Raw genomic sequence first — 27,306 nt, forward strand, 5'->3', positions numbered from 1 at the left:
TTTTTTTAAGGGATTCTTGAAATGTGATATAATACTGGGATTCAATTGGATAATTTAATTGGATGTAAACTTACAGATTCAGATACTAGATCTATATTTTTTATACTATAATTTCTGTGTATATGGGTGAAGCCTGGAAATTTTATATTTGCAAATAAACTATGCTTGATTTATAACAATGACTTTGTCCTTTTATACCTGATTACACTGTAGTGTAAGAATGAAATCCAGTTTTATAAAAACAGCAACCATACTAAAGATGATGAAACTTCTAATTTTATCTACCTCTGCTGCTAAGTTTTATTTCATCAGAAAGCTGAATCTAGTGAATAGTTTTAGGTTTTGTATGGATGAGTGACTATGCAGTGATGTAAAATTTATGGCACTATATTTTCTCAAAGGGTGCCACTTTGGAAGTATTTCACACAATCAAGTAAAACAAACAAAATAATGTATGCAGTGATGATTTAATACTTTAGTATTGATATCTTTCTATAAACTACAAACTATACAATGAAGTTTTGAATTTAAATGATTAGATCTTTAGATGGAAAAAAGTGAGGTAGGCAAATAGTGTATGCCTCTTTAGAAGTTCTTAAAACTGAAAATTAAAAATGCATGAAAAAAATGCTTCTCAGATTAGATGATAATGCAATAATAGTTGCTAGACAATTTTTGAATCAGCAACCAAAAACCAACACCAACATTAAACTTTTGTTGTCCTGCACACAGCCAGTCTCACATCAGATTCAATGGTTTTTCCCATCAAGAAGATATAGCCCACACCCATAGTAAGGACAATCCAAGCAGGAATGATTAACCCAAGTGATCTCCCTTTATTCATTTAATTTGTGTTGACAGCTGGTTATTAACTGATATAATTTTACATACCAACACCATTTATTCCAATGTACCCAGTACAAATTTAGTTCTTAGATCAGTCCAATGATCTGGTGAGTTACTTATGAAACTAGCACTAAAATTGTTCTAGTCAACACAAATCTTAGTTAAAGATTTAAATGCAAAAAAAAAAAAAATACTGACATAGGGTCATTCAAATTTGCCATAAATCCAATGAATTATTATTATATACCAGCATTATTGTCAAAAGGTTATAGAAAATTCATTAATATAAAAATAACGAGATTATATTCCCTGAATATAATAGTTCGCACACAAATTCAAGATTCAATTATAAGAATATGTCAAATAAAAAACAAAATTTAAACTTGTAAATGAAGACCTTGCCATTTACATAAGTTTTTGGACTTTTAAATCAAATTAGAATTGTTTCTGGCTTCTAGTGTGCCTAGCTACAAAAGACAAACATTTCATCCCTCAAATAGTTTACCTCTATGTCATTACTTGTAATAACAAACATTACCTTATTTGTACAATTATAAAAAAAAAAATACTGAAATATAAAGTGAAAATAAGAACAACTAGTTTTGAAAAATGTATCAAAAATCTTTTTTTGCAGTTTAGCCAACTAGAATAAGACTGAACAAAAATGTCTTAAAAGCAAGTTTATGGCTGAATGTTAACTAAAAATCTCAAGCATTTTCCCCACTTTAAGAAAAACCCCAATATATATTAAATGCTTTTTGTATTCCAACAAACAAGATTGATTTTATAAAATTTCAAAAACAAAAAAAAAAACCCCACAAGTGAAGCAAAGGAACAAGTTGTTATACATAAAGTGTAAAGTTACAATACATACAATTTTTATACAAAAAATACATTTTGAAAACAAAACAACCAAACAAATCAATACATTTTGTCATCGGTTATTTGTAAACATTTTGAAAAGAAATTTTAGCTAGAGCTAATAAATGAAAATAAAATTACAGCCATAAAGAGCCAGTCAAAGACAAATGTTGAGCAGTGATCTGTCACACAAGAGGAATAGTTTTGGTAGTATACAAAAACTTAATTCAAGAACTTTTTTTTAGACACGTCACTTTTTGCTTAGTAGTAATAGCAGAAACATGTCTGTAACAATAGAAGACTACAAAAAATTGTAATTAAACATCCACACCTTCTAAAACACGTTAAAGATGTGGGTGTGGAAGGAAAAATATTGAAATGGCATTGACTTCGTGCTTAATTAAAAAACAAAATTTCCAGTCTTTTCTATAATAAAGTGGCCAGCACAATGTTATTCTACAGATATTCTACCTACATAAATTAGTTTAATTGTCTATACAAAACCTACTCTCAAACTAGCAATAGCATGACCATTTCAGACCCCATTCAAGTTAGATGATCAATTAGTGCATTTGTTAGGTGCATACCATCATTACCATACCTTGGTATTCATGATAATCATTGCTTTCAAAACAAAATCATTGGTAATCATTAATATATCCATAAAACTACTTCACTTATAGTAGTCCCATTTATAATGACAAGGATTGTTAGTATTGAGAAAATATTTGATAAATACTTGAATTTTATAAAATTACTTTCAAGACTCGTTGACATTGTAATTGTAAATTCAATTTAGCTGCAACTTTATATATCAGCAGTTACAAAAACAGTTTTCTGTGAAGTTCAAAATTGATCATTAAAGATAATTTTTATAACTATAAAAATGTATTCAGGTGATTACAGAGATGTTTATGAATGATAATCAGCATTTAAACATGGTTGTTGCTAAACTTTTTTGCAAATATTTATATTTCACAAACATTTAAACTAATTTCACAATTATCTTATTAAAGTGAAAGTTAATCTTACAAGCCCTGTTAATAAATAATTTTTCAATTGCTTTTGGTTTCTACTGTGAAGCAGAAACAGTTGAGTTTAGAAGGCACAGGGCATCATATCTTTGCTTGGCATAAGGTCTCATTCAGCTCTTGAGGTTAAAGTTTAATCTTGCTGGCTCCATCAGATGGGGGACACACATAGAAGGTGGCTGCCTTGCCATTTGCCTTGTATTTATTCTGAAAACAGAATGTAGTGTATTAAAAAAACAAGCCTATTTTTGCTGGGTAAATACTAAATACCAAAAGCTGATCATTTGGCAGATTAAGTGTGATTTATAATTGTGCTGGTCCTAAGGTTTGTTAAAACTTTATAGAAAGACCGCGCACTTATTTCGTGTATACCCTTAAAATAGTAAATCTTGATGACACCATAAAAATCTTTAAAACTGCCATACAAGCAGGATAATTAGGTGCATAACAGCAGTTGCATCAAATTGTAATAGAAATCTACAAGACTGTAAAGAAACCTAAAGTGAACTGGGAAGTGACCATTTCATGATGTACTTACATTAATGTGGTCAATGACCTTATCCACTGCACTAGCCTTGAGAAGGGTGACTGTACATCCACCAAATCCACCACCTGTCATTCTGGAACCGTACACACCTTCAGACTTCATTTCCATCGCAAACTCAACAAGCTGGTCCAGCTCTTTGCATGACACTTCATAGTCATCCCTGAGAAATTGTTACATTTATCATTGAAAAACAAACTGCCATCGATAAGTAAAAAAAAAAAATTCTGAATTGATAACCGTGTGTTTTTAACACTTCATATTAAAAGAAAGGACATAAAAGTAAAAGGTCACCTACGATAACCAACATCTTTTTTTATGCCAATTTATCAACCTTGAATTGCGTTACGGCAAATGTAATGAATCTGTAGTAGTAACTAGACAATCATTTTTCTGATAGAACTTTATAAGGAGATGTACTCTTAATGCTCACTGTAGTTCCTAAAGGACTCACCTCAAGGAATTGTGACTTGCGATCATCAATTCACCAAACTTGTCATACTCTCCATTCTCCAGTGCTGCAGCAGCTTCTTCAGTGCGTCTGATCTCAGTTATAACGTGACGAACTCTACGATAAGTTTCTTTGTCCAAATCTGCCTTCTTATCTGAAAATAAACATTTTATAATTTAAAGTGACAATCTTAATATAAAAAATTATGCTCATAGAATTAAGTTCTTTTGATAACTTTTAGGCCTTTAAGTAGAAAATGTTTGCTAATATATATATAAAATCTAAGCACAATCAATTTAAAATCTTACATAAATTGAATAAGTTATGACTGCTAAACTAAGTAACTTTTTTAATAAATCAGCACAAAATGAATTCTCTGGTAATTAAAAGATGGTTCAAAGTGTAGCACCACCTTCTACATTCCAACTCATGTTGGACATTAATCAGAACTAGATGCAACAGCCAAAACTATTTCCTTTATTTTTAATTACAAAAACAAAAACTATAAATTTTAGAATAACCCTATTTTAAGTTGAGGTAGACATATTTAATCTTTTAAAATCTTGCTAATTTATCTTACAAAAGACTCACCTTCAAGGTCCAGCTCAGTGGCCTCCCTTAGACTAGAAACACCCAGGACTTTGGCAGCTGTCTCACACTGTTTACGTCTAGTTGGGTATTCAGATCCAGTGAGCTCGTGTTTCACATTGGAGTTTGTGACCAGTACCACCACTTCAGGGTCAGTCATGGGCACCAATCGCCCTTGTTGGGATCTAAAAGTGATGCATGCTTTAATTAGCATTAATATTTTTAGAATGGAGAAAAAATGTTATCAAATTGCATTTCCATCTAAGAAAAAAACCTGAAAAACATTTATAAATTTTATTTTTGTTTTTTAACAGTCACTGCCAAATACAATTATCTAGTAGTATTTTAAAGTTGGATTCTATAGAAATTTAAACAAAAAATGTATCTGGCAATGAATACCAAAAATGTATAACATGGCCTCCGATGAACAAGGTGGGGTGAACTGGATATTCAGTCACATGTACCCTTGGATAATTTTTTAAGCCTTTGTAATCATCTTAAGGTAAGAGTTTAACACTGAGATTATCAACTATACTAAACATACAATTTCAAAGAGGAAAAAAAACTTTCTGTTCTTACCTGCAATCTATGAGCAGCGCATGACCTTCCTTCCCCATCATTGAAATGAACTGATCCATGATACCACAGGGCATGCCTGCAAACACATGCTCAGCTTTCTGGCACCTCAAAATTTTGTCTATCACTGGAGTGTCTTGCCCACCGCCGCCCATCTGCTCCAAAAATGTGTAGACTGCAACCTCAACTGAGGCAGAACTGCTGACACCTCCCCCTAGTGGCACAGAGGAGCAGATGACTGCATCAAAGGAGGGGATTTTTCCTGGAAATAAATCATCTAAAAATTAATAGGGTTCATATCAGGCTCTTTACTGAAGTAAAATATTTTCACCCTATTTCATGCTTGTTAAATCACTGCTGTTTATATGGTATCTTTTGTTACTATTCCATTATGGGGTACCAGCTGTACAATGTAGTCTAGAATCTAGTCTATACTTGATGAAGTTTTTGGATACTTAAACAGTAGCTACAGTGAGGATATTAAAGACAAGGTTCAGATCAGGATTGTAACTACTAACTATAGTTAAAATTCAAAAAGGGTAATAACTTAAATAAGCAGATTAAATAATAAAAGATCATTAAGTAGATGCTTAGTTAGTAGTCTACTGGATTAAGGAGATAAACAGGTTAAAGATTTTTAGTTTAGAATATTTGATTAGTATTTATTAGTTTAGCTATTTAGAAGGTTAAGGCCTAAGGCTTGGGAGATGGTTAGTGGTTAGTTTAGCAAAGTTTAGTTAATAAAATTAAAGGCCAAAGGGATGGTTGTCAAGTTGTTTTGTTACAGTTGTTACTGTTAGTCAATGACAGTCAAATATGTAAGTTGTAACTAAAGTGTAAAAAAGAACTGATAGTTTAAAAGGCAGAGAAAGACTTATTGCTGCTGCCAGTGCATGTATTGTGCAGCCAATGAAATACATAACATGCAAGTTTAGGCTTAGAGTTTAGGCCTAGTTTAGAGTTAGATCTATATTACTTCAGACTAAAGATCTATTCTAGATCTAGGGCCTAGATTCTGGATGTTAAAATTTAAGCAATCATATGCCAGATCAAATGTCAAGACGCAATGCCAAACTGGTACACCGTGGAAAAATTAAACAGAAAACCATACACTACACTTTAAAAAGCAATGTTTTACAATAACATGAAAAAGGACAAATCAATAGGATATTTATATTAAGTAATAATTATTTAACATCGTATTAAGCTCGCTAGTTTAGCTTGAAATAGGATTATGATTTTCAAGTCAGGAGAATACAATCATAATACGCCCAAAGCCCTTAATAATAATAGCCACCGTCTTTTCATTTTCAAATTTAGAGTTAAACAAAAAAACAAGTTAATTAAAAAGTCTAGTGACATTTAAGCGCAATTTCCTTATGTTATCTAAAAATAGCTCTGTCGTAGCGTAAATCAAGAGCAGGGTTAGTAAGACCATTGGTTAAAATACATGTTTTATTTACAATATAGTTACATGACTAAAAACCATTGCGCGCCTAGCTACTGAACGTGATTGACGCAGCCATTGAACGTGATGGCGCCGCTATTGAACGTGATGACGCGTGTGGTGAGGTTGGAAAAAATGCCTACTAATTCGGTCAAAATTTTAATTAATTGAAAATTTTTTTTGTGACCGAACGAAAGGATATTTTTGAAAACTTTCTTCGGCAATATTGTTTTAAATTATAGCAGGAATCGATTGGTACATGTTTCAAGTCGCTAAGTTGTCTGGTTGCCGAGATATGGGCCAAAAACTGCATTTTTTCGAGGTTTTTTGGCTTTTCCGGGAAATCCATGAAAGAAACCCGGAATTTTTATGGCCTATGCTCATCCTCGTAACTTACTTAACATAATTGCTTTTGGAACTAGTCATCGATATTGCTTCGTTGAGGAGGAGATACGACTTAAAGCTGCGGACACACATTCATACATTCACACATCCATACATTCATTCATCCAGAAATGACGGGTTAATAAACGCAATTCTCCAGAATGGAAATTGCGCTAAAAAGTTTATAAAGCAGTCAGCTAGCGAAGCTTGCTGTAGTTTAATATTTCTAATATAAAATTGGCGATTCTTTGCTGCAATAGTAATTAAATTCGCGCTGTCCCATAATGTATCAATACAAAAATTTATCTGGAAATCTTTGTTTAACTTTCATGCAACAATCCTTTACCAATACCAGAGGCGTAGCGACCGAATCCGGCGCCCGGGGCGGACTATCAATTTTGCGCCCCCCCCCTCTTTCTGTATATATAGTTGTTCCTTTCTATGGAAAAATCACCCCCCCCCCCCCGTTTGGAAAGGTTTGTGGCGCTTCTTACCAGTTACTATCCTGTAACAATTTCTGTTTCGGTGTCACAAAGTTGTTAAATCAGTGTGTGAAGCCTTGTAGTCGTTTATTTTTCGTATCTTTGACAGTGTATAATTCAATACTTCAGCTTAAAATGAGCTTTCAAATTAATTTCTCTACCCCTTTTGGCGCCCCTTAAGGTTGGCGCCCGGGGCTGCCGCCCCACCCACCCTCCCCTAGCTACGCCTCTGACCAATACCAAACTAGGCCTACAGGCCTAGTATAGAATCTGCTGAGTAGATTGGTCACAGGTCAAGGTCATGTAAATTTCCACTAAGCTACGCGTTTTTTATCACTGTCGGTACAGATAGGACTACAACAAGACCATAATAAATGAAGACATGGTTTCGAAAGATCCAGAACGCAAGAGAACTACAGTTGACCTACATATTTACTTTCATACCTGTGAGATAAGAAAGATGGTCAGTTTGTAGCCTAAAGTGAATAAAAATAGAGCTATTTCTAATTTAGTTAGCATCTAGAAATTACAGAGATGTTAAAATTTTCCATGTTCATCTAAAAATGTATTGAAGCATTAATTGAAGTCGCCAATGCGTCCCTCTAAATTATAAATTATAGACAAGATATTTTTCTTGTTAAAAAAAAAAATTTTGAAACGTGTAAGCTGCATTTCCCTGTCTAAAGAAGATGACACTAAAGATAACTGGCGACAACGCAGTAGTAGATCTAGATCAAACGTAGTTTAAAAAAAAAATCGAAAATGTTAAGCGAGCATATTTTTTTTTGCCAATTTTGTACCCCTGCTCCTATCGTCATAAAGCGCTGAAAGAGTGCGTATTCAGGGAAAATCAAACATGTCGCTTATACATTGTACTCCAAAATAAAGATAAGCTAAAAGCGATAACGTTCAACCCGTTCAGTTGATATTTAAATTTCTTAGTGTATGTCAATAATGTCATTGTCTAAACAATTCTAAACATAGCCCACGCGGCATGTGACAAGCCATGTGACTACAGAAGTAAACAACAAACGTTCGTCTTCTAAAAGGACGCCATTGTGGCGGGACAAAGCTAAATATAGCACGCTACACGTGATAAGTCTTGTGATTGATGATGGAAACAAACCCGTGTAGTACTGATGAGATGAAGGTCATCACCCTCAACTTTACAGCAAGCCAGTGAGACAAACCATATGACATTCCACACAATATTCATAACCTAATTTTTTTCTACTTACGTCACAATAATTACCAGCAACCTTTATGTCACCCCGCAACACAGTAATCAACATTCAAAAAGCACCCCCCCCCCGCCCCACAGTAAACATTTCACCAAAAAGCACCCCCGCCGCACAGCAAACAACATTCACAAAAAGCACCCCCTGCCCCACAGTAAACAACATTCACCGAAAAGCACCCTCCCCCTCCTCACAGTAAACAACATTTATTAAAGAGCAATCCCCGCCACACACACAGGACCAAACAGAACTCCCCCCCACCCCCACATCCCCAGCGACCAAGCAGCACCCCTTACACACCAGCCGAACAACTTCCCTCCACACCCCAGCCACAAAATAGCAACCCCTACACCTCATTAACCAGACATCCCCTTTCCACCTCAGCCAAACAACACCCCCTTCCACCTCAGCCAAACAGCACCCTACACACCCCCATTAAAACACACCCATATATCATACCTGGCATCTGAGCAGCCACGCCCTTGACATAGTTCGCCCACTTGGGCGCGCCCGGCTTGAGTTCGTCCACAGAGAACTCCGTGTACCTGGGTTCGTCGGTCGAGCCAGACAAGGTCTCCACACGGCAGGTTCCAGAGGCCGTTGGGTTCCCTACCATCACCGTCACCATAGGCAACGCCTGGAGAGTTAAAAATAGGTGAATTATTAGGCCAGAAGTGTCATCAAGATACAGTTCTTGTAGACTGTCAATACTAAGGAACGGCGTGGTCGAATGGTAGAGCTTACAACTGCTCATCCGAAAGTCACGAAATAGGATCCCGGGCTTGAGTCCACCCTGCTCTGATGGGTACCGGACTCACGTTAGGAAAACAAAGGGTGCTGGGCTGACCAGACTACTCTTCCCTTGTATGCCAAGGTCATTGTAACAGATGAACCCATCTGACCCATGTGTCTTAGGCACGAACGGGAAAAGACGACGATTGTCAATATTATAGCACCAGCTGAATATAAAAGCCTCATGCCATTTAATTGTTATTTTGGATGCTTCAGCTACTAACACATTTCGTTAAACGCTAGTGTGTATTCCAGTTTTACAAGTATGGAATAATGACAACAGGTAAGAACATGCACATGAGGTTATCAGTGTCGAATTAGTCTTAAAATATTTCAGATTAGTTCAAAGCAGATGTGCGCATTCGCCCTTCAAACCAACAAGGAGTTCAGTGGCGTAGCCAGGATCGTCTCAAGGGGGGGGGAGGGTTTCCAATTTTTACCCGGGGACAAACTTTCGATTTGCACCCCCCCCCTCAAACTTTCGATTTGACCCCTCTAACCCCCCCTGCCTACGCCACTGAAGGAGTGCATTCGCCCTTCAAACCCAAGAAGGGGTGCATTCGCCCTCCAAACCCAAGAAGGGGTGCATTCGCCCTTTGAACCCCCCATTAAGCTGTGCATTCGCCCTTTGAACCCCCCATTAAGCTGTGCATTCGCCCTTTGAACCCCCCATTAAGGTGTGCATTCGCCCTTTGAACCCCCCATTAAGGTGTGCATTCGCCCTTTGAACCCCCCATTAAGGTGTGCATTCGCCCTTTGAACCCCCCATTAAGCTGTGCATTCGCCCTTTGAACCCCCCCCCATTAAGGTGTGCATTCGCCCTTTGAACCCCCCATTAAGCTGTGCATTCGCCCTTTGAACCCCCATTAAGGTGTGCATTCGCCCTTTGAACCCCCCATTAAGCTGTGCATTCACCCTTTGAACCCCCCATTAAGGTGTGCATTCGCCCTTCGAACCCAATACGTTTTGCCTTCATCCCGCGAACGATGGGGGTGTGGGTAAATCCAAACCCTTTTAATATAAACATGACCCACATCCTGGAGGTGTGTCGGGTCCGAAATGACCCGGATATGAGTCATGATCAGTTTTCATACAGAGTTATCCTGTTTCATGTATTGATTTTTTTTTCTCTTTCAACAGGATGTAAACGTATATAGCCCTAGCGCTAAAATAACATTTCTATACCAGTGGTGACAGTGGTTTAACATTACAATATATACCAGAGCACAGTACCATCCTTAAAATGACAAGCAGTGTATTTAAGTTTGAAAATATGTTTTTTTTAAAGAAATATCAAATCGTATAACGTGAGTTATGTAGAATCTAGATCTAGCAATTCTGTCTTGTTTAGTCTATAAAACTTTTACGTTTCTTCCTATTTTATTTGGTTTGGGGAAATGGTTTTTAATTCAGCACTTTATAAAAAAGTAGAACAAAACAAAAAAACGGCATCTTAAGACTATCATGATATCTTTAAAAGAATACAATGTAATCTGACAACAGAACGAAGTCTAGATAACAAGAACTTTTTACTAGGACAAGAAACGCGCAAGTACATCTAGAAGAGAAAAAAACAAAGGCTCGCCAGACTTGAAGAAAAATGTCCTATTTTAATATCAGTGCACTTGTACGTGACCTAGTTCTGTGGTCTAGAGGTCCCAGACTAGATAAACAGTGCCGCCAGACTTACCGTACAACTCCCAAAAAGTTAAATTCTGTGTCGGAGATGTTTACAGACCGACGTTCGTTGGATTATCTTTCTAGGGACATAATTTATTAACAGATGGGTGACGTTACGAGATTAAAACAGGAGTCTGTAACCTGCTAAATGACGGTTGTTAATTCTAGACCAGATGACACTTTGGTGAAAACACTTTCTACAGTTTCTAAAAAAATGTAGATTCTTCTTCGTTCTTAATTTTTAGTGTTGGAAGGTATCGAGCCTTATCTGCCAGAGGGTTTGAATTTATCAACCATGAGCTTTTGCCGACTCGACCACGCCTCCATCACAATTAAGGATACGTGTCAACTGGTTATGTGCCATTGAGGTCATTGACTCCGATTTCAGCCTGCTTTTCTTTTTGGATTTGCTTCCATAGCCTTTGTCCAACCAAGAACAAACTACAAGGCAGCAGTAGTTTTATTTCGGAGTTGTCCCTCCCTAGAAGAGCGGCTGTCCCCAGCTAACGAGCCTCATCTGCCCGAGGGTTCGAACTCGAGACTTTTCGGTTTAGCAACCATGAGCTTTACCGACTCGACCACGCCGACCCCTAAAAATGTATATGAAAACCACCCATATGAAAACCACTGTTAGTTTTTTAAATTTTAACAATCAGAACATAAATATAACAGTGCGGATTTTCGTAAGCAGTTTTGCTGAAATATTAATATACAAAATAATCTGGTAATCAACAAGTTGATAAGAAGCTTCCTTGATTTGTCACGCTTTGCCTTATGATTAGTGTTACGATTGAAGTTAATGATATAATAAAGCGGGTATGGTTAAAAATAGCCTACAAAAAAAAAAACCCGCTGTCAGCCACGGAAGTTGACAATTATATTTCAGTAAGCAGACGACAGCGGATCTCAACACACTGGTCCCACTGCAACTGTGATTTGGGTACATTAACGCTTGAATCACAACGTCGTAGGACTATGACACAAACTTCATATAGAACAGAATCAGAACATTGTTAACACCTTTAAAGGGAAATAACTCACCTATAACACCAATCTACACTTGATACTGATTTAGTAATGATGGCTCAAGTGTTTATTGATATACACCATAAGTTCAAATACATGGACATAATTTACACAATACATGTGTACATACAGTGTAACCTATTTCAACGTAAATTTAAAACAATTCTGTAAGTTTGTCTTAAAACACTATAAGAAAGTTATATTTGTGTGAATGTTAAAAATTGTTGGAATTAAAATTTTCAATATTATCTTTAACTTGAGCTATCGCTGTTTCTGAAGCAAATTAGTTAAACTTTTAAGTATGTTATTAGGATATAGATATTTCAATAATTAAAGACGTCAAACAGTCCTATGTTACTAGCCAACAGTAAAAAGATTTTAATGAGGGGTGAAAGAATTGGCACCCGGCATTGCCCACATGCGGACAATAGGCACCCGGCATTGCCCACATGCGGACAATAGGCACCCGGCATTGCCCACATGCGGACAATAGGCACCCGGCATTGCCCACATGCGGACAATAGGCACCCGGCATTGCCCACATGCGGACAATAGGCACCCGGCATTGCCCACATGCGGACAATAGGCACCCGGCATTGCCCACATGCGGACAATAGGCACCCGGCATTGCCCACATGCGGACAATAGGCACCCGGCATTGCCCACATGCGGACAATAGGCACCCGGCATTGCCTACTTTTGGACAATAGGCACCCGGCATTGCCTACTTTTGGACAATAGGCACCCGGCATTGCCTACTTTTGGACAATAGGCACCCGGCATTGCCTACTTTTGGACAATAGGCACCCGGCATTGCCTACTTTTGGACAATAGGCACCCGGCATTGCCTACTTTTGGACAATAGGCACCCGGCATTGCCTACTTTTGGACAATAGGCACCCGGCATTGCCTACTTTTGGACAATAGGCACCCGGCATTGCCTACTTTTGGACAATAGGCACCCGGCATTGTCTACTTTTGGAAATAGGCACCCGGCATTGCCTACTTGTGGACAATAGCACCCGGCATTGCCTACACGTAGACAGTAGGCACATTGACCCTACATCGCCTACACGTTCAACTTAACGACCCCTGGAAAAGAACAAAGCTATTTATATAGCGAAACGCGAAACCTAGGGGGAAAGGGTTAGACAGAGGTCAGCTATACTGACCACGTATAGCCGGCGTCGTACGGCCTTCACACCACCTACTGTTTCACAGATTAACTGGATAGCATCAGCAGCTGTCCTAGATAGAATGACCCCTGTGTGTGTGTGTGTGTGTGAAGGGGGGTATTTTAATTTGTACAATTATTAAGGGACCAACATATAGGCTACGTTCCAACCTTACGGACACCTACATAGTACATTCTAAAACATTTTCCCTTATTAATTTGGGGGATGGAAAAAAAAATTAAAACTAACAATACTGTATTATAGAATTAGATTCTTAACCCCCCCCCCTCCCCCCCAACTATTTCGTCGTTAATTACATTAGTCAAGCATAATGATTCTAAAAGCTAACCCTAAACTATAGAACTTTAATTTCAGACAGTTTACGTCTATATATTGCGGCCAGGAGTTCGGATCCTTACTTCCTCTTCTTAAGGTACAGACCTATACTTAACACTGAAAACAGTCCCGTGTAAGCACGATCACAAACAAAACATTTTTGCTCAATCCATTGTAATGTTGAATGTATTGCGTGCAGCACACATTTGTCGATAACCTAATTCCCTGTCAGGTTATTGTTTCCATGTTCTGGTACGGATAATCCGTTTCCTAGTTCCACCTGGTTCTCTTTCAAACTATCTGTTTCTTCTCAGTGGCGACCCGGCAAAGATAATCTAAAACTGGCGGTGTTTGAATTAGAATCACCAGTTGCTGAAGTTTGCTTAGTATTGGCTTGTTAAACCCCACACATCCACATAGCTGCAAAACTGTTTTGTACCCCTCCCATCCCATGAACTTATCCTAAAAGGTATGTCTTATACTACCATCCATCAACGTATCCGAAACTGTGTCTTGTGCCCCACCCATCTTATCCTAAAAGATTGTTCTTTTACACCAATCATCTCAATGCTACACAATGTCTTAGCTCCCCCCCCCTCCCCATCTTATGAACCTATCCTAAACAATTTCTGGTATCATTGGATAGTACAAAAATTAGGTCCCATTATAGATATGATTAAAATCATTCAATTTTATAATTGAGTATTTGTATGGAACTATTTGTCACCCATTCTCAATTTGTTAATGTATTTCTACACGAAGTGAATTTTGACGTCTACACGCGCAATCTACATACAGTAACCGAGTAACCCTAACAATCTCATTCCCTCATTTGCCCTAGAATCCCAGAAATATGTTGATACACTACACGGCACTAACAATGTTTATATTCACGGTACAGTTCTGAAGACAACCATTATTTAAACCATCGCTGGACATGAAAAGAAAACCAGGACACGAACCCATGACCTCAAGGTAGCACCGATACGCATCGTCGCTCGGACACAAACAGGAGCGAAAATTAAAAATACTTTGATGGCTTTTTCGTCTTTGAAACAGTTGCTTTCATGGCTTTCTCAAATCTATCGTACAGTGGCCTCTGGAAACCCGACCATGATTTTGATGATTTAAATGATTAAACAGTGCATATTTTCACAACTGGACGCGGTTGTAGTCTACTAAAGTCTACTACCGTTAAATTTGAGGAAGTTGTGATTTTTGTCGTGTGGTGTGTGTAATGGGGGGGGGGGGGGGGCATTTTGAAAGGTTTATGAATTTGACTAACACATCTACAAAGCGTGTATTCAATCTTTAAGAAAACCCCAAGAGGTGCAGCAATAAAGTAAATCCATAAAATAGCCTATGGTTATTTTCTTAGCTGTAGCATGCCCCAAACAATGACAAGTAAATAAAGAATTGCTAATTTAAGTGAATATTTAAACTATAAGCAAATATGTGACTTCTATGGATCGTATAAAGAATTGGTCAAAAATGGAAGAGAAAGCCTCGCTTAAAAGCAGGGGGTGTTGGAAGCAGTGGCGTAGCCAGGATCGTCTAAAGGGGGGGGGGGTCCAATTTTTACCCGGGGACAAACTTTCGATTTGCACACCCCCCCCCCTCAAACTTTCGATTTGCACCCCCCCTCAAACTTTCGATTTGCACCCCCCCCCCTCATACTTTTTCTATATACCGAGGGGTCTATGGGGGGGGGTATGACCCCCCTAACCCCCCCTGCCTACGCCACTGGTTGGAAGGGGGTGGGTAGAGGCAGCATTATATAGAATTATGTCTCCAAAGCCCTATAGTCTGCTGGTATATGCTCATAGAAGTTTAACATCTAGTGTTGTCAAATGGAAAGTTGACGTCTGCTGGTGTAGTCAAAGATTCCCAGATTTTGGGATTTGCGCGGCAGTAGGTGTGTGACATTTTTATTGTGAGACCGGAACTGAGTCCATCAACAAAAACAAAGTTATCCTAACAAACCGAAAGTACAGAAGAAGTCTCCACCATTTGAAGAGTAAATTAGCCCACCATCAGGAAAGGCGTGACGCATCAGCCGAGTAGTGGTATAGCTCGTAGGTCATTGGCCTGACATACTAAAAAAAAACGTTCCACCAAATCTAGGTCACGAAACAAAAACGCTGGTTGCAGTGTAACAAAACCGTAGGTATCACTCGCTTCCATTCATTCAACGAGGGCACTGTGACGTCAGTAATGACGTATGTTTACGACCTATTTTCAGATAAAATTTATCTGTACAGATACGGGCAGATAGTTGAAGTAGAAGACTATTCCATTAGCAGCGCAAGTATGATAAACGTTAGGGTTATGACGACGTCATGTGTTGAGGATAAAGTTAGACATCTGTTGTATAGGCATAAACTAAATGCTGCTAAAGGGAAAGTATCGGGGAAGGGAGACAACCTCAATTAGTAAATTATCTTTCTTGTATATTGTATATAGTACTCAAAAAGGTGTGCATTGTGCATCAGAGGCGTAGCGACCCTTCCCGGCGCCCGGGGACAAACTTTTCGATTTGCACCCCCCCCCCCCTCAAGATTTCGATTTGCACCCCCCTCAACCTTTCAATTTATTTTTCCAACCCATTTTGGCGCCCCCTAAGGTCGGCGCCCGGGGACATATGTACCCCCCCCCCGCTACTGTTGTGCATTATAGGTATAATTGCTCGTCGTTAAGAAAGTTCCTTCTGGATTTAACCTGTGGCTTTTAGTTAACCATAAACGTCGTAAGCCCTAACTTTATAAAATTCTAATCGATAACACTGAAGCCAGCCAGACGAAGCCATTGGATGCCAGACGAAGCCATGGAAAAGGTCACTCGATATTCTCAGCCAAGTAAACAACGTGTTTAGTCCAACAGTCCATACCCACCTTACAGTACCAGGATACTGCGTCAGTAGTATATTAGGTCACTTTTGGACCGATTTTTTGGCGGAGGTGGGGATGGTGAGGAACAATGACATATAGGAAAATACTCGGGAGCAGGATGTGGGCCTGGTACAATGACATATAGTAAAATACTCCCAGCCTGGCGCCGCGGGATGGTGAGGGTGGGTGAGCAGGATGCGCTGCCTGGTACAACGACATATAGTAAAATACTGCGCCAACTGGGGTTGGCGGAGGTGGTGGGGAAGTAGGTCACCTTTTGGTGACCTTGTGACGTAATCATTGACCTTGTGACGTAATTAGTGACCTTGTGACATCATCATTGACCTAGTTACGTAATTTTAATGCGTTTTTTAATGAGTTTTAATGAGTTTTTTAAATTTTTAATCAATTTTTATTGACTAGTTACGTAATTTGATTATTTGTTTACTTTTTAATTAATTTTTATTGACCTAGTTACGTAATTGGATTTTAATTTTTTTAATTTTTAAATTTTAAATTTTATTTTATAATTATTTCAATTATTATTAACGAGTTACGTAATTTGATTATTTGTTTGATTTTAAATTGTTTACTTTGTTTGTTTACTTGTTGTTTATTTGTTTATATTGTGTAATTTTTATTCAATAGTTACGTAATGTGATTTTAATTATTTTTATTTTATAATTAGTAATTATTTTAATTTGATTATTAGTTTGAAATTCATTTTATTTCTTTGATTTTAATTACTTTGTTTATTTGTTTATTTAATATATTTCTTTTCTTTGATGTCTGGTATTTGAAATAAAAGACACTGTTTATTTGAATGTATGTATGTTTTAAATAAAAGACTAACACTAACGTGTACAAATAACAGGTTAAATTCTCCGACACAATGAACGTTACAAAAATAGAACATCCATTTAACCACATCTGTTACTTATTGATCCGCGATCCTTTGTTGACACGCGCTGAGCGTTTTTAATGGGTATTGTATCGATCGCAGCCGCTGGGCCATCAAATGATGGCCTACCTAATTAAATTTGGTCACGCCTCGTGGGTTTATGCGTTGTTCGCCGACCCGATCACAGCAGGGGTTCCGCGTTTAATCGAAAGAGCTAAGTGGTTAACCACAAAGCCCGCGTTAAGTGTGGGAACACCTGTTACCATGACACGCGCCTCGTAGTGATTAATGGGTTTTATATTGATCCCACCCACGGGCCATCACAGCATGATGTCCCACCTAATTAAATTTTGTTATGCTTCACCGAGTTTCCCCGATCGATTTGACGGGTCATGATAATTAACGCAAAACCAGCGTTAAGTGTGGCGACAGATGTTACCAAGCGGGTGGTGGTGGTGGTGGTGGTGGTGGTGGTGGTGGTGGTAAATTTGCTTAAGATTATAAACTTCAAGTTTTAAAAATCAACAACGTTATAGTACGTCGTGTCAAATGACACACAGTTTAAAATGTCTACATTTAAATTTCACCAAAATAATGACGTAAAAACTAAATATGATATGACGTTAGCATACATATCATTCAATCTAATCATTCTAAAGTACAAATCAATAATTTTTTATTGATTAAGTGGTCGTGTTCATACTAGGGTCGGTGAAGTTTTCACCGATGAGTGTATCGGGTGGTACATAGGTTTTTTGTTTTCACCTAGGCAATGTTTTGTTGTTGGTTGGTGTAGAGTTTATACGAGGGTCGGTGAAGTTTTCACCGAGGTTGGTTTTGAACTCGAACCATGCATGTTTAGGAATTGCTAGGTGTAGAGTTTATACTAGGGTGGTATGGTTTTGGTTTCACCATGGATTGGTTCAAAGTTGTTACATGTATGCTTTGGAGTTGGTAGGTTTCAAACTAGCCTCGGTGAAGTTTTCACCGAGGCAGGTTACAAAGTTGATACAGGCATGTTTTGGAAGTGTTAGGGGCCGAATCCATACTAGAGTGGGAAGGATTTTGTTTTCACCGAGTGATGTTGGTACACGGATGTTTTGGAAGGGGTTGGTGTAGAGTCTATACTACGGTCGGTGAAGTTTTCACCGAGGCGTGTTTCAAAGTTGCTACATGTATGTTTAGGAATTGTTAGGGGCAGAGTTCATACTAGGGTCGGGGGAGTTTTGATAACACCGAGACATGTTGGTACATACATGTTCTTGGAATTGTTGGCAGCCGAGTTTATATTAGGGTCGGTGAGGTTTTCATCTAGGTAGGTTTCAAAGTTGTTACATGTATGTTTTGGAAGGGGTTGGTGGATGGTTTTTATACTAGAGTCGGTGAAGTTTTCAACGATGCAATATTATTTGTCTTTACAAGTTCGCTTTGTGCTTGTGTGTGTGTGTGTGTGTGTGTGTGTTTGAGTGTGAGTGTGTGTGAGTTCATACTCAGCTCGATGAAATTTTCAACAAGACAGGTTTCAAATTCGGTCCATCCATGACTTAGAGTCGGTTGGTGGCTGGTTTATACTAGGGTCGGTGAAGTTTTCACCGAGGCAGATTTCAAAGTTGGATGTGGATGTTTTTATTTGTATATGGAAAGATTTAAAAGTTTGGATGGGAACATTGTCACTTTTGAGGGTAAATGTCAATGTGTTTAGGAAGGGGATATTCATTGGGGAGTGATGTCTACAAGTTATGTATCACAGTCTGTTGGAGTGGTTTCTAGGGGGTTGTGACATTAATTGAATAAACACTTGTCTGTAAGATTGTCCTACATCCTTTGTCTGTCCAAGGAATAGTGTGGGTAGTGGTACGATCTGTTTATCTATCGGTTGGTATTGAGCTTAGGGATGGGAGAATGGGGAAGGGGTTGCTGACAAAGGGAAGGGGAAGGGCGAATTGTGATAATGGTTGGGGCACCGATCAGAGCGGTAAAGGGATATTTCCAACTCGGATCCAGTATTTTAAATGGTTCATTTTGATTCCAGTCATACATCTTATACAGGATACCGAGTTACCTAACTTTCAGGGACAAGTAACAAAACAATAATTTACATCAAAAATTAAAAAAAAAGACCGTTTATATCATAAGTTTTTATTGAATAAATACAACCCCATCAGCATACCGTCATGGTTCTGTCTTATTTACATATTTACAGTAAAGTCTCGTTAAAGTCACGGTTGGTAAACTAAAAGGCGTTATATGTCTAGGGGAGATGTTGTCACATTGTCTGCGTCTACTCGTCTTTTAATGTAAAAGTAAGAAAGTGAGTTTCTGTGTTGGGTGTAAGTATATATCCCCGTGTTGTATGCTCTGAACCCTGTGTTTGTCCCACCACTTGGTTCCTTTGTTGTGAGGACCTGCATGAAAGATTCTTTGCCTAGTGTGTTGTGATTTTTAGATAATCCCTTGGTTGATGTTTTATTATACTCGCCAAAACAGTGGTACGTCTTACTACATAAAGATACCATCCCATCCCCTTCATATTCTAATTTAAACAACCCCGGTGTTCTTTTTTCATAAATTTTCCTAGCCCTACACCCCAGACAATGACTATCTACCGTGCCTTTGCCGCTTATAAATTGTGGTCTATGTGAGTCGCATACTTCTGAGGGGAACCATTTGTCGTAAATCTCAAAAAACTCGTGTTCTAGTCCCGGTCTTACGGCTTTTAACAAGTCATCGGTACTTAAGGCTAAGTATAAACTGTCAGTGTCCATCTCACATAGCTGAAAGTCGGTTCTATCTATATATTTGTCTATAAAGTCATAATAAAATTCTAACATCCTAAGTTTCGCGTACTGATAAACAAAAAAGCCTATCTGAAGAGGGAGATCCCAAACTATCTTCTTTTTTAACGTTTCTACTTCGTAAACAGCGTCAGTAAGTTTTGTCATTTTTTTAAATCGTGGATTATTAATACAATTCCCTATATCCCTATCACTACAGTAGGTCATGTCCGCATGTCGTGTTTTATCCGTCAAAGTTTTACCGTATGCCGCGTTTCCTAACAATTTCATTGTTTCACTAGTTATCGCGTATTTGTCGTCTATGTCCCCCTTTCTTCGCGCGTCTGAAACTGTATCCCCAAATGTCTTAAAACATGCAACCGGATTATATTCAACGACTTGATAAATTTTACTGACTACCAACCCATGATTTAAATACCACTTTAAAAGGGGGGTCGCTAATAAAATTTTCTCCCCTGTAAAGCTACCGATTAAAGTCCGTCTACCGCTAGTTAATAAGTTGTTATCGATCGCGTATTGTCTCATAAACGGTCCGATGTCATCGCGCGTAACGTCCGTATTTTTAAAAATAGGTGTCATCTCACTAAAATGTTCTCTTAAACTATCCGGTACTTTAATGTCGCATTCTATCAGACCAAAACACGAGTCGTCTAAAACAGAATCGATGATCTGTTTTTCAGTCAGGGGCCATTTCTTACCATAGGTCGGTGTCGGTGTCTTTTGTGATTTGTCAATAGATTTTAAATAGTCTTTAATAGTTGGGTTCATTTTTTTCTGGTTCCCCCACTCACATTCCCACATTTCTACGACTTTAACGTCAACAGTATCTGTAAGGTACTTCGTAATTTCGTTTGTCTTTTTAAATAACTCAGTCAAGGGTCTGTTACTAATGGGGTTTACTGTTCTGTCTTTAGTTAAAGGGCAGTCAGGGTGTCCATGAAAGAGGCAGCCATGGAACTGATAAACGGTTCGAGTGTTCGCGTCCCACCCGTCTACTCTTATATGGCGAGATCCTAAGCTAACTTCGCCCCCATTAAACGCGGTTTTTAAAGTTACCCCCTTTGTTTTTGAAACCCACGATAACCACTGAAAGGCCTGTTCCCCATAATGATTCGTTTTACGCGGTCTAAACCCCTCCTCACTATTTCTAATAATCGGAAATCCCGTCGGCATTTTTTGCATTAAAGACCATAAATAAAGCGCGTTTGCGTCGTACCCCTTAATTGCCTGTACCACCTTATTACTATTCCCCCTAATGAACGTTTCACCCTTTTCGTGATGTCTATGAAAAATAATGGAGGGGCCCCCTACGATATTATTTCGGATTGTTTTATGTAACTCTGATTCGCGCTCGGAACACAAAGAAAAAGAAACGTTTTTGGGAAGTGTTTTGAATAAGTATTTTAAGGTTACCCCCGGGACAGAAATCGCATCTTTAAAAATATCAACCCCTAAATTTTTGTAAAAATTAGTTTGCTGCTCGAGCGCTTCGATAAACGGTTTTACATCGATATTGTTATACCAAATAAGATAATCTTTAAACGTTTGCATCCCCTTCTCTACCCAAATTTGCCTACACGTCGCGTACTCCTCGTCTGAAATGTTACAATTTTTTAATGATGAAAAAAAGGCCGAACGCGGAGGTAAAGACGTTTCATCTAAGACGGCTAAATTTTTGACATATTCGTACGGAAAAAATCCCTTGGTCTCTTTAACATTATATGCGGCGAGGTATTTACTATAGCTAAACCCCGGTGCTAGATAATTAACTATATCTAAGAATTTTAATTTATTTGTTGATATACACATAAAATTATTATTTCTTTTAACTACATATTTAAACGGTGTTTGTTTATCTTCTACGTCGTCTTCATCATCGTTACAACTAGATCTAGGTCCCTCCTCTAACCCCTCTTCTGTGTTTGAATAAGCTAAAAAGTACTGAATAAAATACGGCTTAACGAGATTTATATCATATTTTCCTGAATTAAACCCTATAACCGGCATTTGTCGCAAATACTCGTCTAATCTACCGCTAAGAAACCTATCAAACCCTATGTCGTTCGACTTATTATCACTACCCCTAGCTTTAGGTGGAAATAACTTCCTGATTTGCTTAAAAAGAGGCTCGAACTGTTTTTTCAAAATGCCATAAGCTGCCTCGGCGATTATGTGGAGTCTGTCAATAACTCTAGTCACTAATTCTTGAGGGTCACCAGTCGAAATAAAACAGATGGGTTCGAGGAACCCATCTACGTTTGAGGCTACAGAGCAAGACAAAGGCACGTGTTTGGCTACGCTTTTTGTAACTCTACCTAACGGGGGTAACTCGGTATGGTCGAAATAGCATTCGAAATCGTAAGTTGCTCGGAAGGGATAAACAAAGTTATTATCTACATCTAACCCATAGGACGCTAAAAACTCCCAGATTGTTTGGTGTGTGTGATAAAGCCCTCCCTTATACCTATCTACGGGTTTCCCCCCATTACACCCTTTCACGTGTCTGTTCATTTGTTGAACGGTGGGCCATAATTTGTTACACACAGAACACGCGAAAGAGTGACCCGCCCCACCTATATTATTAATGTACATAAACTGATTTTGAAAAAATAAAAGGTATACAGTCTCCCTAAACCTATCACTACTTCTAAGTTTCGGAGAAAGGATCTGGTTTTCGTCAAATTCAAAAAGCTCAATATTTACACTAAAACAGGACTCTAAGAGGGGAATTTCGACCAACCTAACCCCGCTAAAATTATCCAAGGTCCCGAGACCTTGGTGCGCTTGCTACTGTTTCGCGAGTTTTAATGTTGGCTTTCTAAGATCTTGTAAGGGTGCTCCTAAATGTGTGGCTAAACATCTAAAAAACGAGAAATTGTCTGTGTAGGGTTTTGCTTGTGAATCCTTTTGTAACATGTTAATGGCGTGATTATGTTTAATAAAGTCAGGAATGTCTGTAAGAAGGTACGTGGGTGAAGGTTTGTCTGTGGTCGTGTGTAAGTCTACCGCATCTCCCCGTAGGTCGTCTACAGGAAAAATAGGGGTGTGTGAATTAAGGTTACTGTCATTGTTAGTCTTTACGCGTTTGTTGTTTGCTATATCGTCATACGTCGTATGTCGTTTTAAAGGGCTAGTGTTGGTCGCGGTACGAACTGTTTGGGTCGCTGATGGGAGTTGGACAGTATGTGTGTCGATCACCAATGTGGGTTGGTGTGTTTGTCTATCGGTCACGTATAGTGGTTGCGGAGTTTGTCTAGCGGTTGCTGATGGGGTGTCGGTCGGTAATGTTTGGTTGCTGTGTGCTTTCTTAAAGTGTCTTGTTAAATTACTTAGTAGTGTAAATACTTTCCCGCATGTTGTGCAGGAATGTCTTTGTCGGCCGTGAACAGAGTCTTGATGTCGTGTCAAGTGTTGTTTAAGGGTGAATACCCGCTCGCATATGTCACATGTGAAGCGCCTCATGGTTGGTTGGGTGGTAGGTTGGGCTGCTTCCATTATTGATAAAGTATCTAGTAGTTGGTTGACTGGGTAGGTCGTTGGCTGTAGAATAAAAATTAAAATTAAAAATTAAAATAAAATACATGAAATAAAAAACATACTTAAAATAAAATTGAAAATGAAACGTACCTATGGGTTTGCACGTCTAAGCTGAACGTGAAGTTAACTGTATGTGGAGATCCGAAGTGGTGTAGTTGGATGTAGTTGGATCTTTGGTTCAGTGGATGCCTCAGGGCTGGGTAGGTAGCTCAATAGGTCAATCGATGGAACAGTTGTGTCGGTTGTACACTAAAAAGAAAATTCAATTGACTACTTATTTAGATACATATTTATTTAAAGGTTATTTTAATTGGTTAGTTTCCTTAAAACAATACGTACTATTAACCTTACCTCGGTGTACGATACAAAAAGTAAAGTAAATACATGTGACTACTTATTTAATAAAATTTGATTTTAATGGGGTTAGCCACCTTAAATCAATACGTACTATTAACCTTACCTCGGTGTATGATACAAAATTAAATTAATTAATTAAAAGGTATTTTAATAGGGTTAGCGCCCTTAAAACAAAAAAGTACTATTAACCTTACCTTTAATAGAATAAACACGCACAGAGTGCGCTCCGTGGTTGTTTAGGTGGATGTGATGGTTGGTAAAGCTGGCGTGGGTTTAGTCTCAGGAGTCAACAGAGTTCTCAGGTAGGATAAGTCGCGGTGAAGCTTGGTGTGAAGTCCGAAGTTGAAGTGATTAGAACACAATTTTCGCGGTCATTTATACGATTGCTCAGCGTAATTACACCACCCGCTGTCGCACAACAGCTGTTGCATAATGACCTAAGTGCTTCGCTGAAAGCCACTTAATGTACATCGTTAATTACCATAACCTGTCAAACCGAGCAGGGAAAAAAGCCATTAATCATCATGACCCGTCAAATCGATCGGGGAAACTCGGTGAAGCATAACAAAATTTAATTAGGTGGGACATCATGCTGTGATGGCCCGTGGGTGGGATCAATATAAAACCCATTAATCACTACGAGGCGCGTGTCATGGTAACAGGTGTTCCCACACTTAACGCGGGCTTTGTGGTTAACCACTTAGCTCTTTCGATTAAACGCGGAACCCCTGCTGTGATCGGGTCGGCGAACAACGCATAAACCCACGAGGCGTGACCAAATTTAATTAGGTAGGCCATCATTTGATGGCCCAGCGGCTGCGATCGATACAATACCCATTAAAAACGCTCAGCGCGTGTCAACAAAGGATCGCGGATCAATAAGTAACAGATGTGGTTAAATGGATGTTCTATTTTTGTAACGTTCATTGTGTCGGAGAATTTAACCTGTTATTTGTACACGTTAGTGTTAGTCTTTTATTTAAAACATACATACATTCAAATAAACAGTGTCTTTTATTTCAAATACCAGACATCAAAGAAAAGAAATATATTAAATAAACAAATAAACAAAGTAATTAAAATCAAAGAAATAAAATGAATTTCAAACTAATAATCAAATTAAAATAATTACTAATTATAAAATAAAAATAATTAAAATCACATTACGTAACTATTGAATAAAAATTACACAATATAAACAAATAAACAACAAGTAAACAAACAAAGTAAACAATTTAAAATCAAACAAATAATCAAATTACGTAACTCGTTAATAATAATTGAAATAATTATAAAATAAAATTTAAAAATTAAAAAAATTAAAATCCAATTACGTAACTAGGTCAATAAAAATTAATTAAAAAGTAAACAAATAATCAAATTACGTAACTAGTCAATAAAAATTGATTAAAAATTTAAAAAACTCATTAAAACTCATTAAAAAACGCATTAAAATTACGTAACTAGGTCAATGATGATGTCACAAGGTCACTAATTACGTCACAAGGTCAATGATTACGTCACAAGGTCACCAAAAGGTGACCTACTTCCCCACCACCTCCGCCAACCCCAGTTGGCGCAGTATTTTACTATATGTCGTTGTACCAGGCAGCGCATCCTGCTCACCCACCCTCACCATCCCGCGGCGCCAGGCTGGGAGTATTTTACTATATGTCATTGTACCAGGCCCACATCCTGCTCCCGAGTATTTTCCTATATGTCATTGTTCCTCACCATCCCCACCTCCGCCAAAAAATCGGTCCAAAAGTGACCTAATATACTACTTGCGTCAAACCTTACCTTAAACCACCAGGATACTGCACCAAACCTTATCTAAAACTGGCCTAAACATTTAATTGTCAAAAACGTGGAGTTTACAATTTTAGGCCTATATTTTTATTACTTGTCCTAAAGCCTAGTTTCATAACAGTTCTACTTAGTGCAAGTACTGTACTGTACTACCAGTGGCGTAGGCGGGGGGGGGGATAGGGGGGTCATAACCCCCCCCCCCCCATAGACCTCTCGGTATATAGAAAAAGTATGAGGGGGGGGGGTGCAAATCGAAAGTTTAAGGGGGGTGCAAATCGAAAGTTTGAGGGGGCTGCAAATCGAAAGTTTGAGGGGGGTGCAAATCGAAAGTTTGAGGGGGGGGGGGGCGCAAATCGAAAGTTTGAGGGGGGGGGGGGGGGGGGAGGGCGCAAATCGAAAGTTTGTCCCCGGGTAAAAATTGGAACCTCCCCTTGAGACGATCCTGGCTACGCCTCTGCGTACTACTGTGACCCATTTACAATTTTATGACTAAACAAGCCTCCAGTTAGAAGAGTCATTAGCAGGTGTTAGCTTTGTTTATGTTGAATTTTGAGACTGGCATAACTTATTAACTAAAAGTTATGCCCCTCCCCCTAGGCTTAAACTAAATGCAAGAAGAACTTAATTAATGGCAAAGATTAAGATTGTTCCTAAACCATGTTTAAAATTATGCCACTATATTTTCATAGTGGTCAACATAACATGATAAAATATTAGCATTTAGGTCTAGGCCTACTTCAAATTGGTTTTTAATTTACTAATTCAGCGTAGGTAGGCCTATACAAGCATAATGATGAATATTCCGGCATGTAGTCTACTATTTGCTTATTTAAATTATTAGGTTTAGGCTTATTAATATATTTAGGCCTTACACTCTGCTGAAAGGTGATAAAATAGTAGGCCTATAGGCCTAGCCTAAATATTAAATATGCTAGGCCTAATATAAATAAATTGTGTTGCCTAGGCCTATTTAAATAAATATTTATTAGGGCCTAATTTAAATAAAATAGCCTAGGTCTACCCCCTATGTCAATTTACTGTAAAAAAAGTTCCACTTGACATAAAATAATATTTAAAAAAGAAATCACAAACATGATGGTGTGGTCAGCACCATCCTCCGCCGCCTTTAATCACCACGAATGAGGTACCCATCCGAGCTGGGTGTACTCAGGGACGTCATACAAACCAAAATCCGAACTAAGGGCTCTGGTTAGCAGTCGAGTGCTCTACTTCCCAGCCCCGCTGTCCTAGTACTACGTTATTTAAGGGATTGTTTTTATTGAATTTGTGTAACAAAAAAAAATTGTAAAGAAATGCTTACCATAGGAAAAACGAATCCACCATTGTAATCTGTGTGCTCACCGATTAGATTCACACGACCAGGAGCTCGGGAAGCGACGTTAGGCTTTGAACCAAATCTCTTCTCAAAAGCTGCACAGGCCTCGGTTACCAACTCGTCAACATTTCTTATTTCTGAAGCCATTTTTTTTTCTAACCTTTGCTACGACAAATTAAATCTGTGACAACTTACTAATCTTTGTGAATTTAAAAATGGAGTAATA

At 38.3% G+C, this 27,306-nt stretch overlaps 1 protein-coding gene across 2 annotated transcripts; it reads right to left on the reverse strand.

Annotated features, from left to right (window-relative positions):
• Positions 1-451: 451 nt before the first annotated feature.
• On the reverse strand, positions 452-27,306 carry LOC131929815 (galactokinase-like). Of its 2 annotated transcripts, none has more exons than XM_059286206.1 (7): positions 27,066-27,306; positions 8,908-9,085; positions 4,901-5,159; positions 4,325-4,506; positions 3,737-3,887; positions 3,277-3,445; positions 452-2,945 (listed from the first exon to the last, which is right to left on the reverse strand). In XM_059286206.1, exons 1-7 carry the CDS (start codon positions 27,225-27,227, stop codon positions 2,865-2,867), a joined length of 1,182 nt encoding a protein of 393 aa, XP_059142189.1. In that variant the 5' UTR covers positions 27,228-27,306; the 3' UTR covers positions 452-2,864. The 2 variants fall into 2 exon arrangements, with proteins under 2 accessions (XP_059142189.1, XP_059142188.1); XM_059286205.1 differs by having other exon boundaries at positions 4,901-5,174.

This window comes from Physella acuta, unplaced genomic scaffold, assembly GCF_028476545.2.
Source record: "Physella acuta isolate Inbredline_101_S28 unplaced genomic scaffold, ASM2847654v3 ptg001680l, whole genome shotgun sequence".
Classification (NCBI taxonomy): Eukaryota; Metazoa; Mollusca; class Gastropoda; family Physidae; genus Physella; species Physella acuta.

What these genes read in the sequence shown, in the direction of transcription:
- LOC131929815 (XM_059286205.1), bottom strand. Translation starts at nt 27,227, where the DNA reads ATGGCTTCAGAAATAAGAAATGTTGACGAGTTGGTAACCGAGGCCTGT. An exon ending in CGTGGCTGCTCAGATGCCAG is followed by an intron (nt 5,175 to 8,907) that starts GTATGATATATG and finishes ATTAATTTTTAG; the next exon opens with ATGATTTATTTCCAGGAAAA. An exon ending in GCGCTGCTCATAGATTGCAG is followed by an intron (nt 4,507 to 4,900) that starts GTAAGAACAGAA and finishes CATCACTTTTAG; the next exon opens with ATCCCAACAAGGGCGATTGG.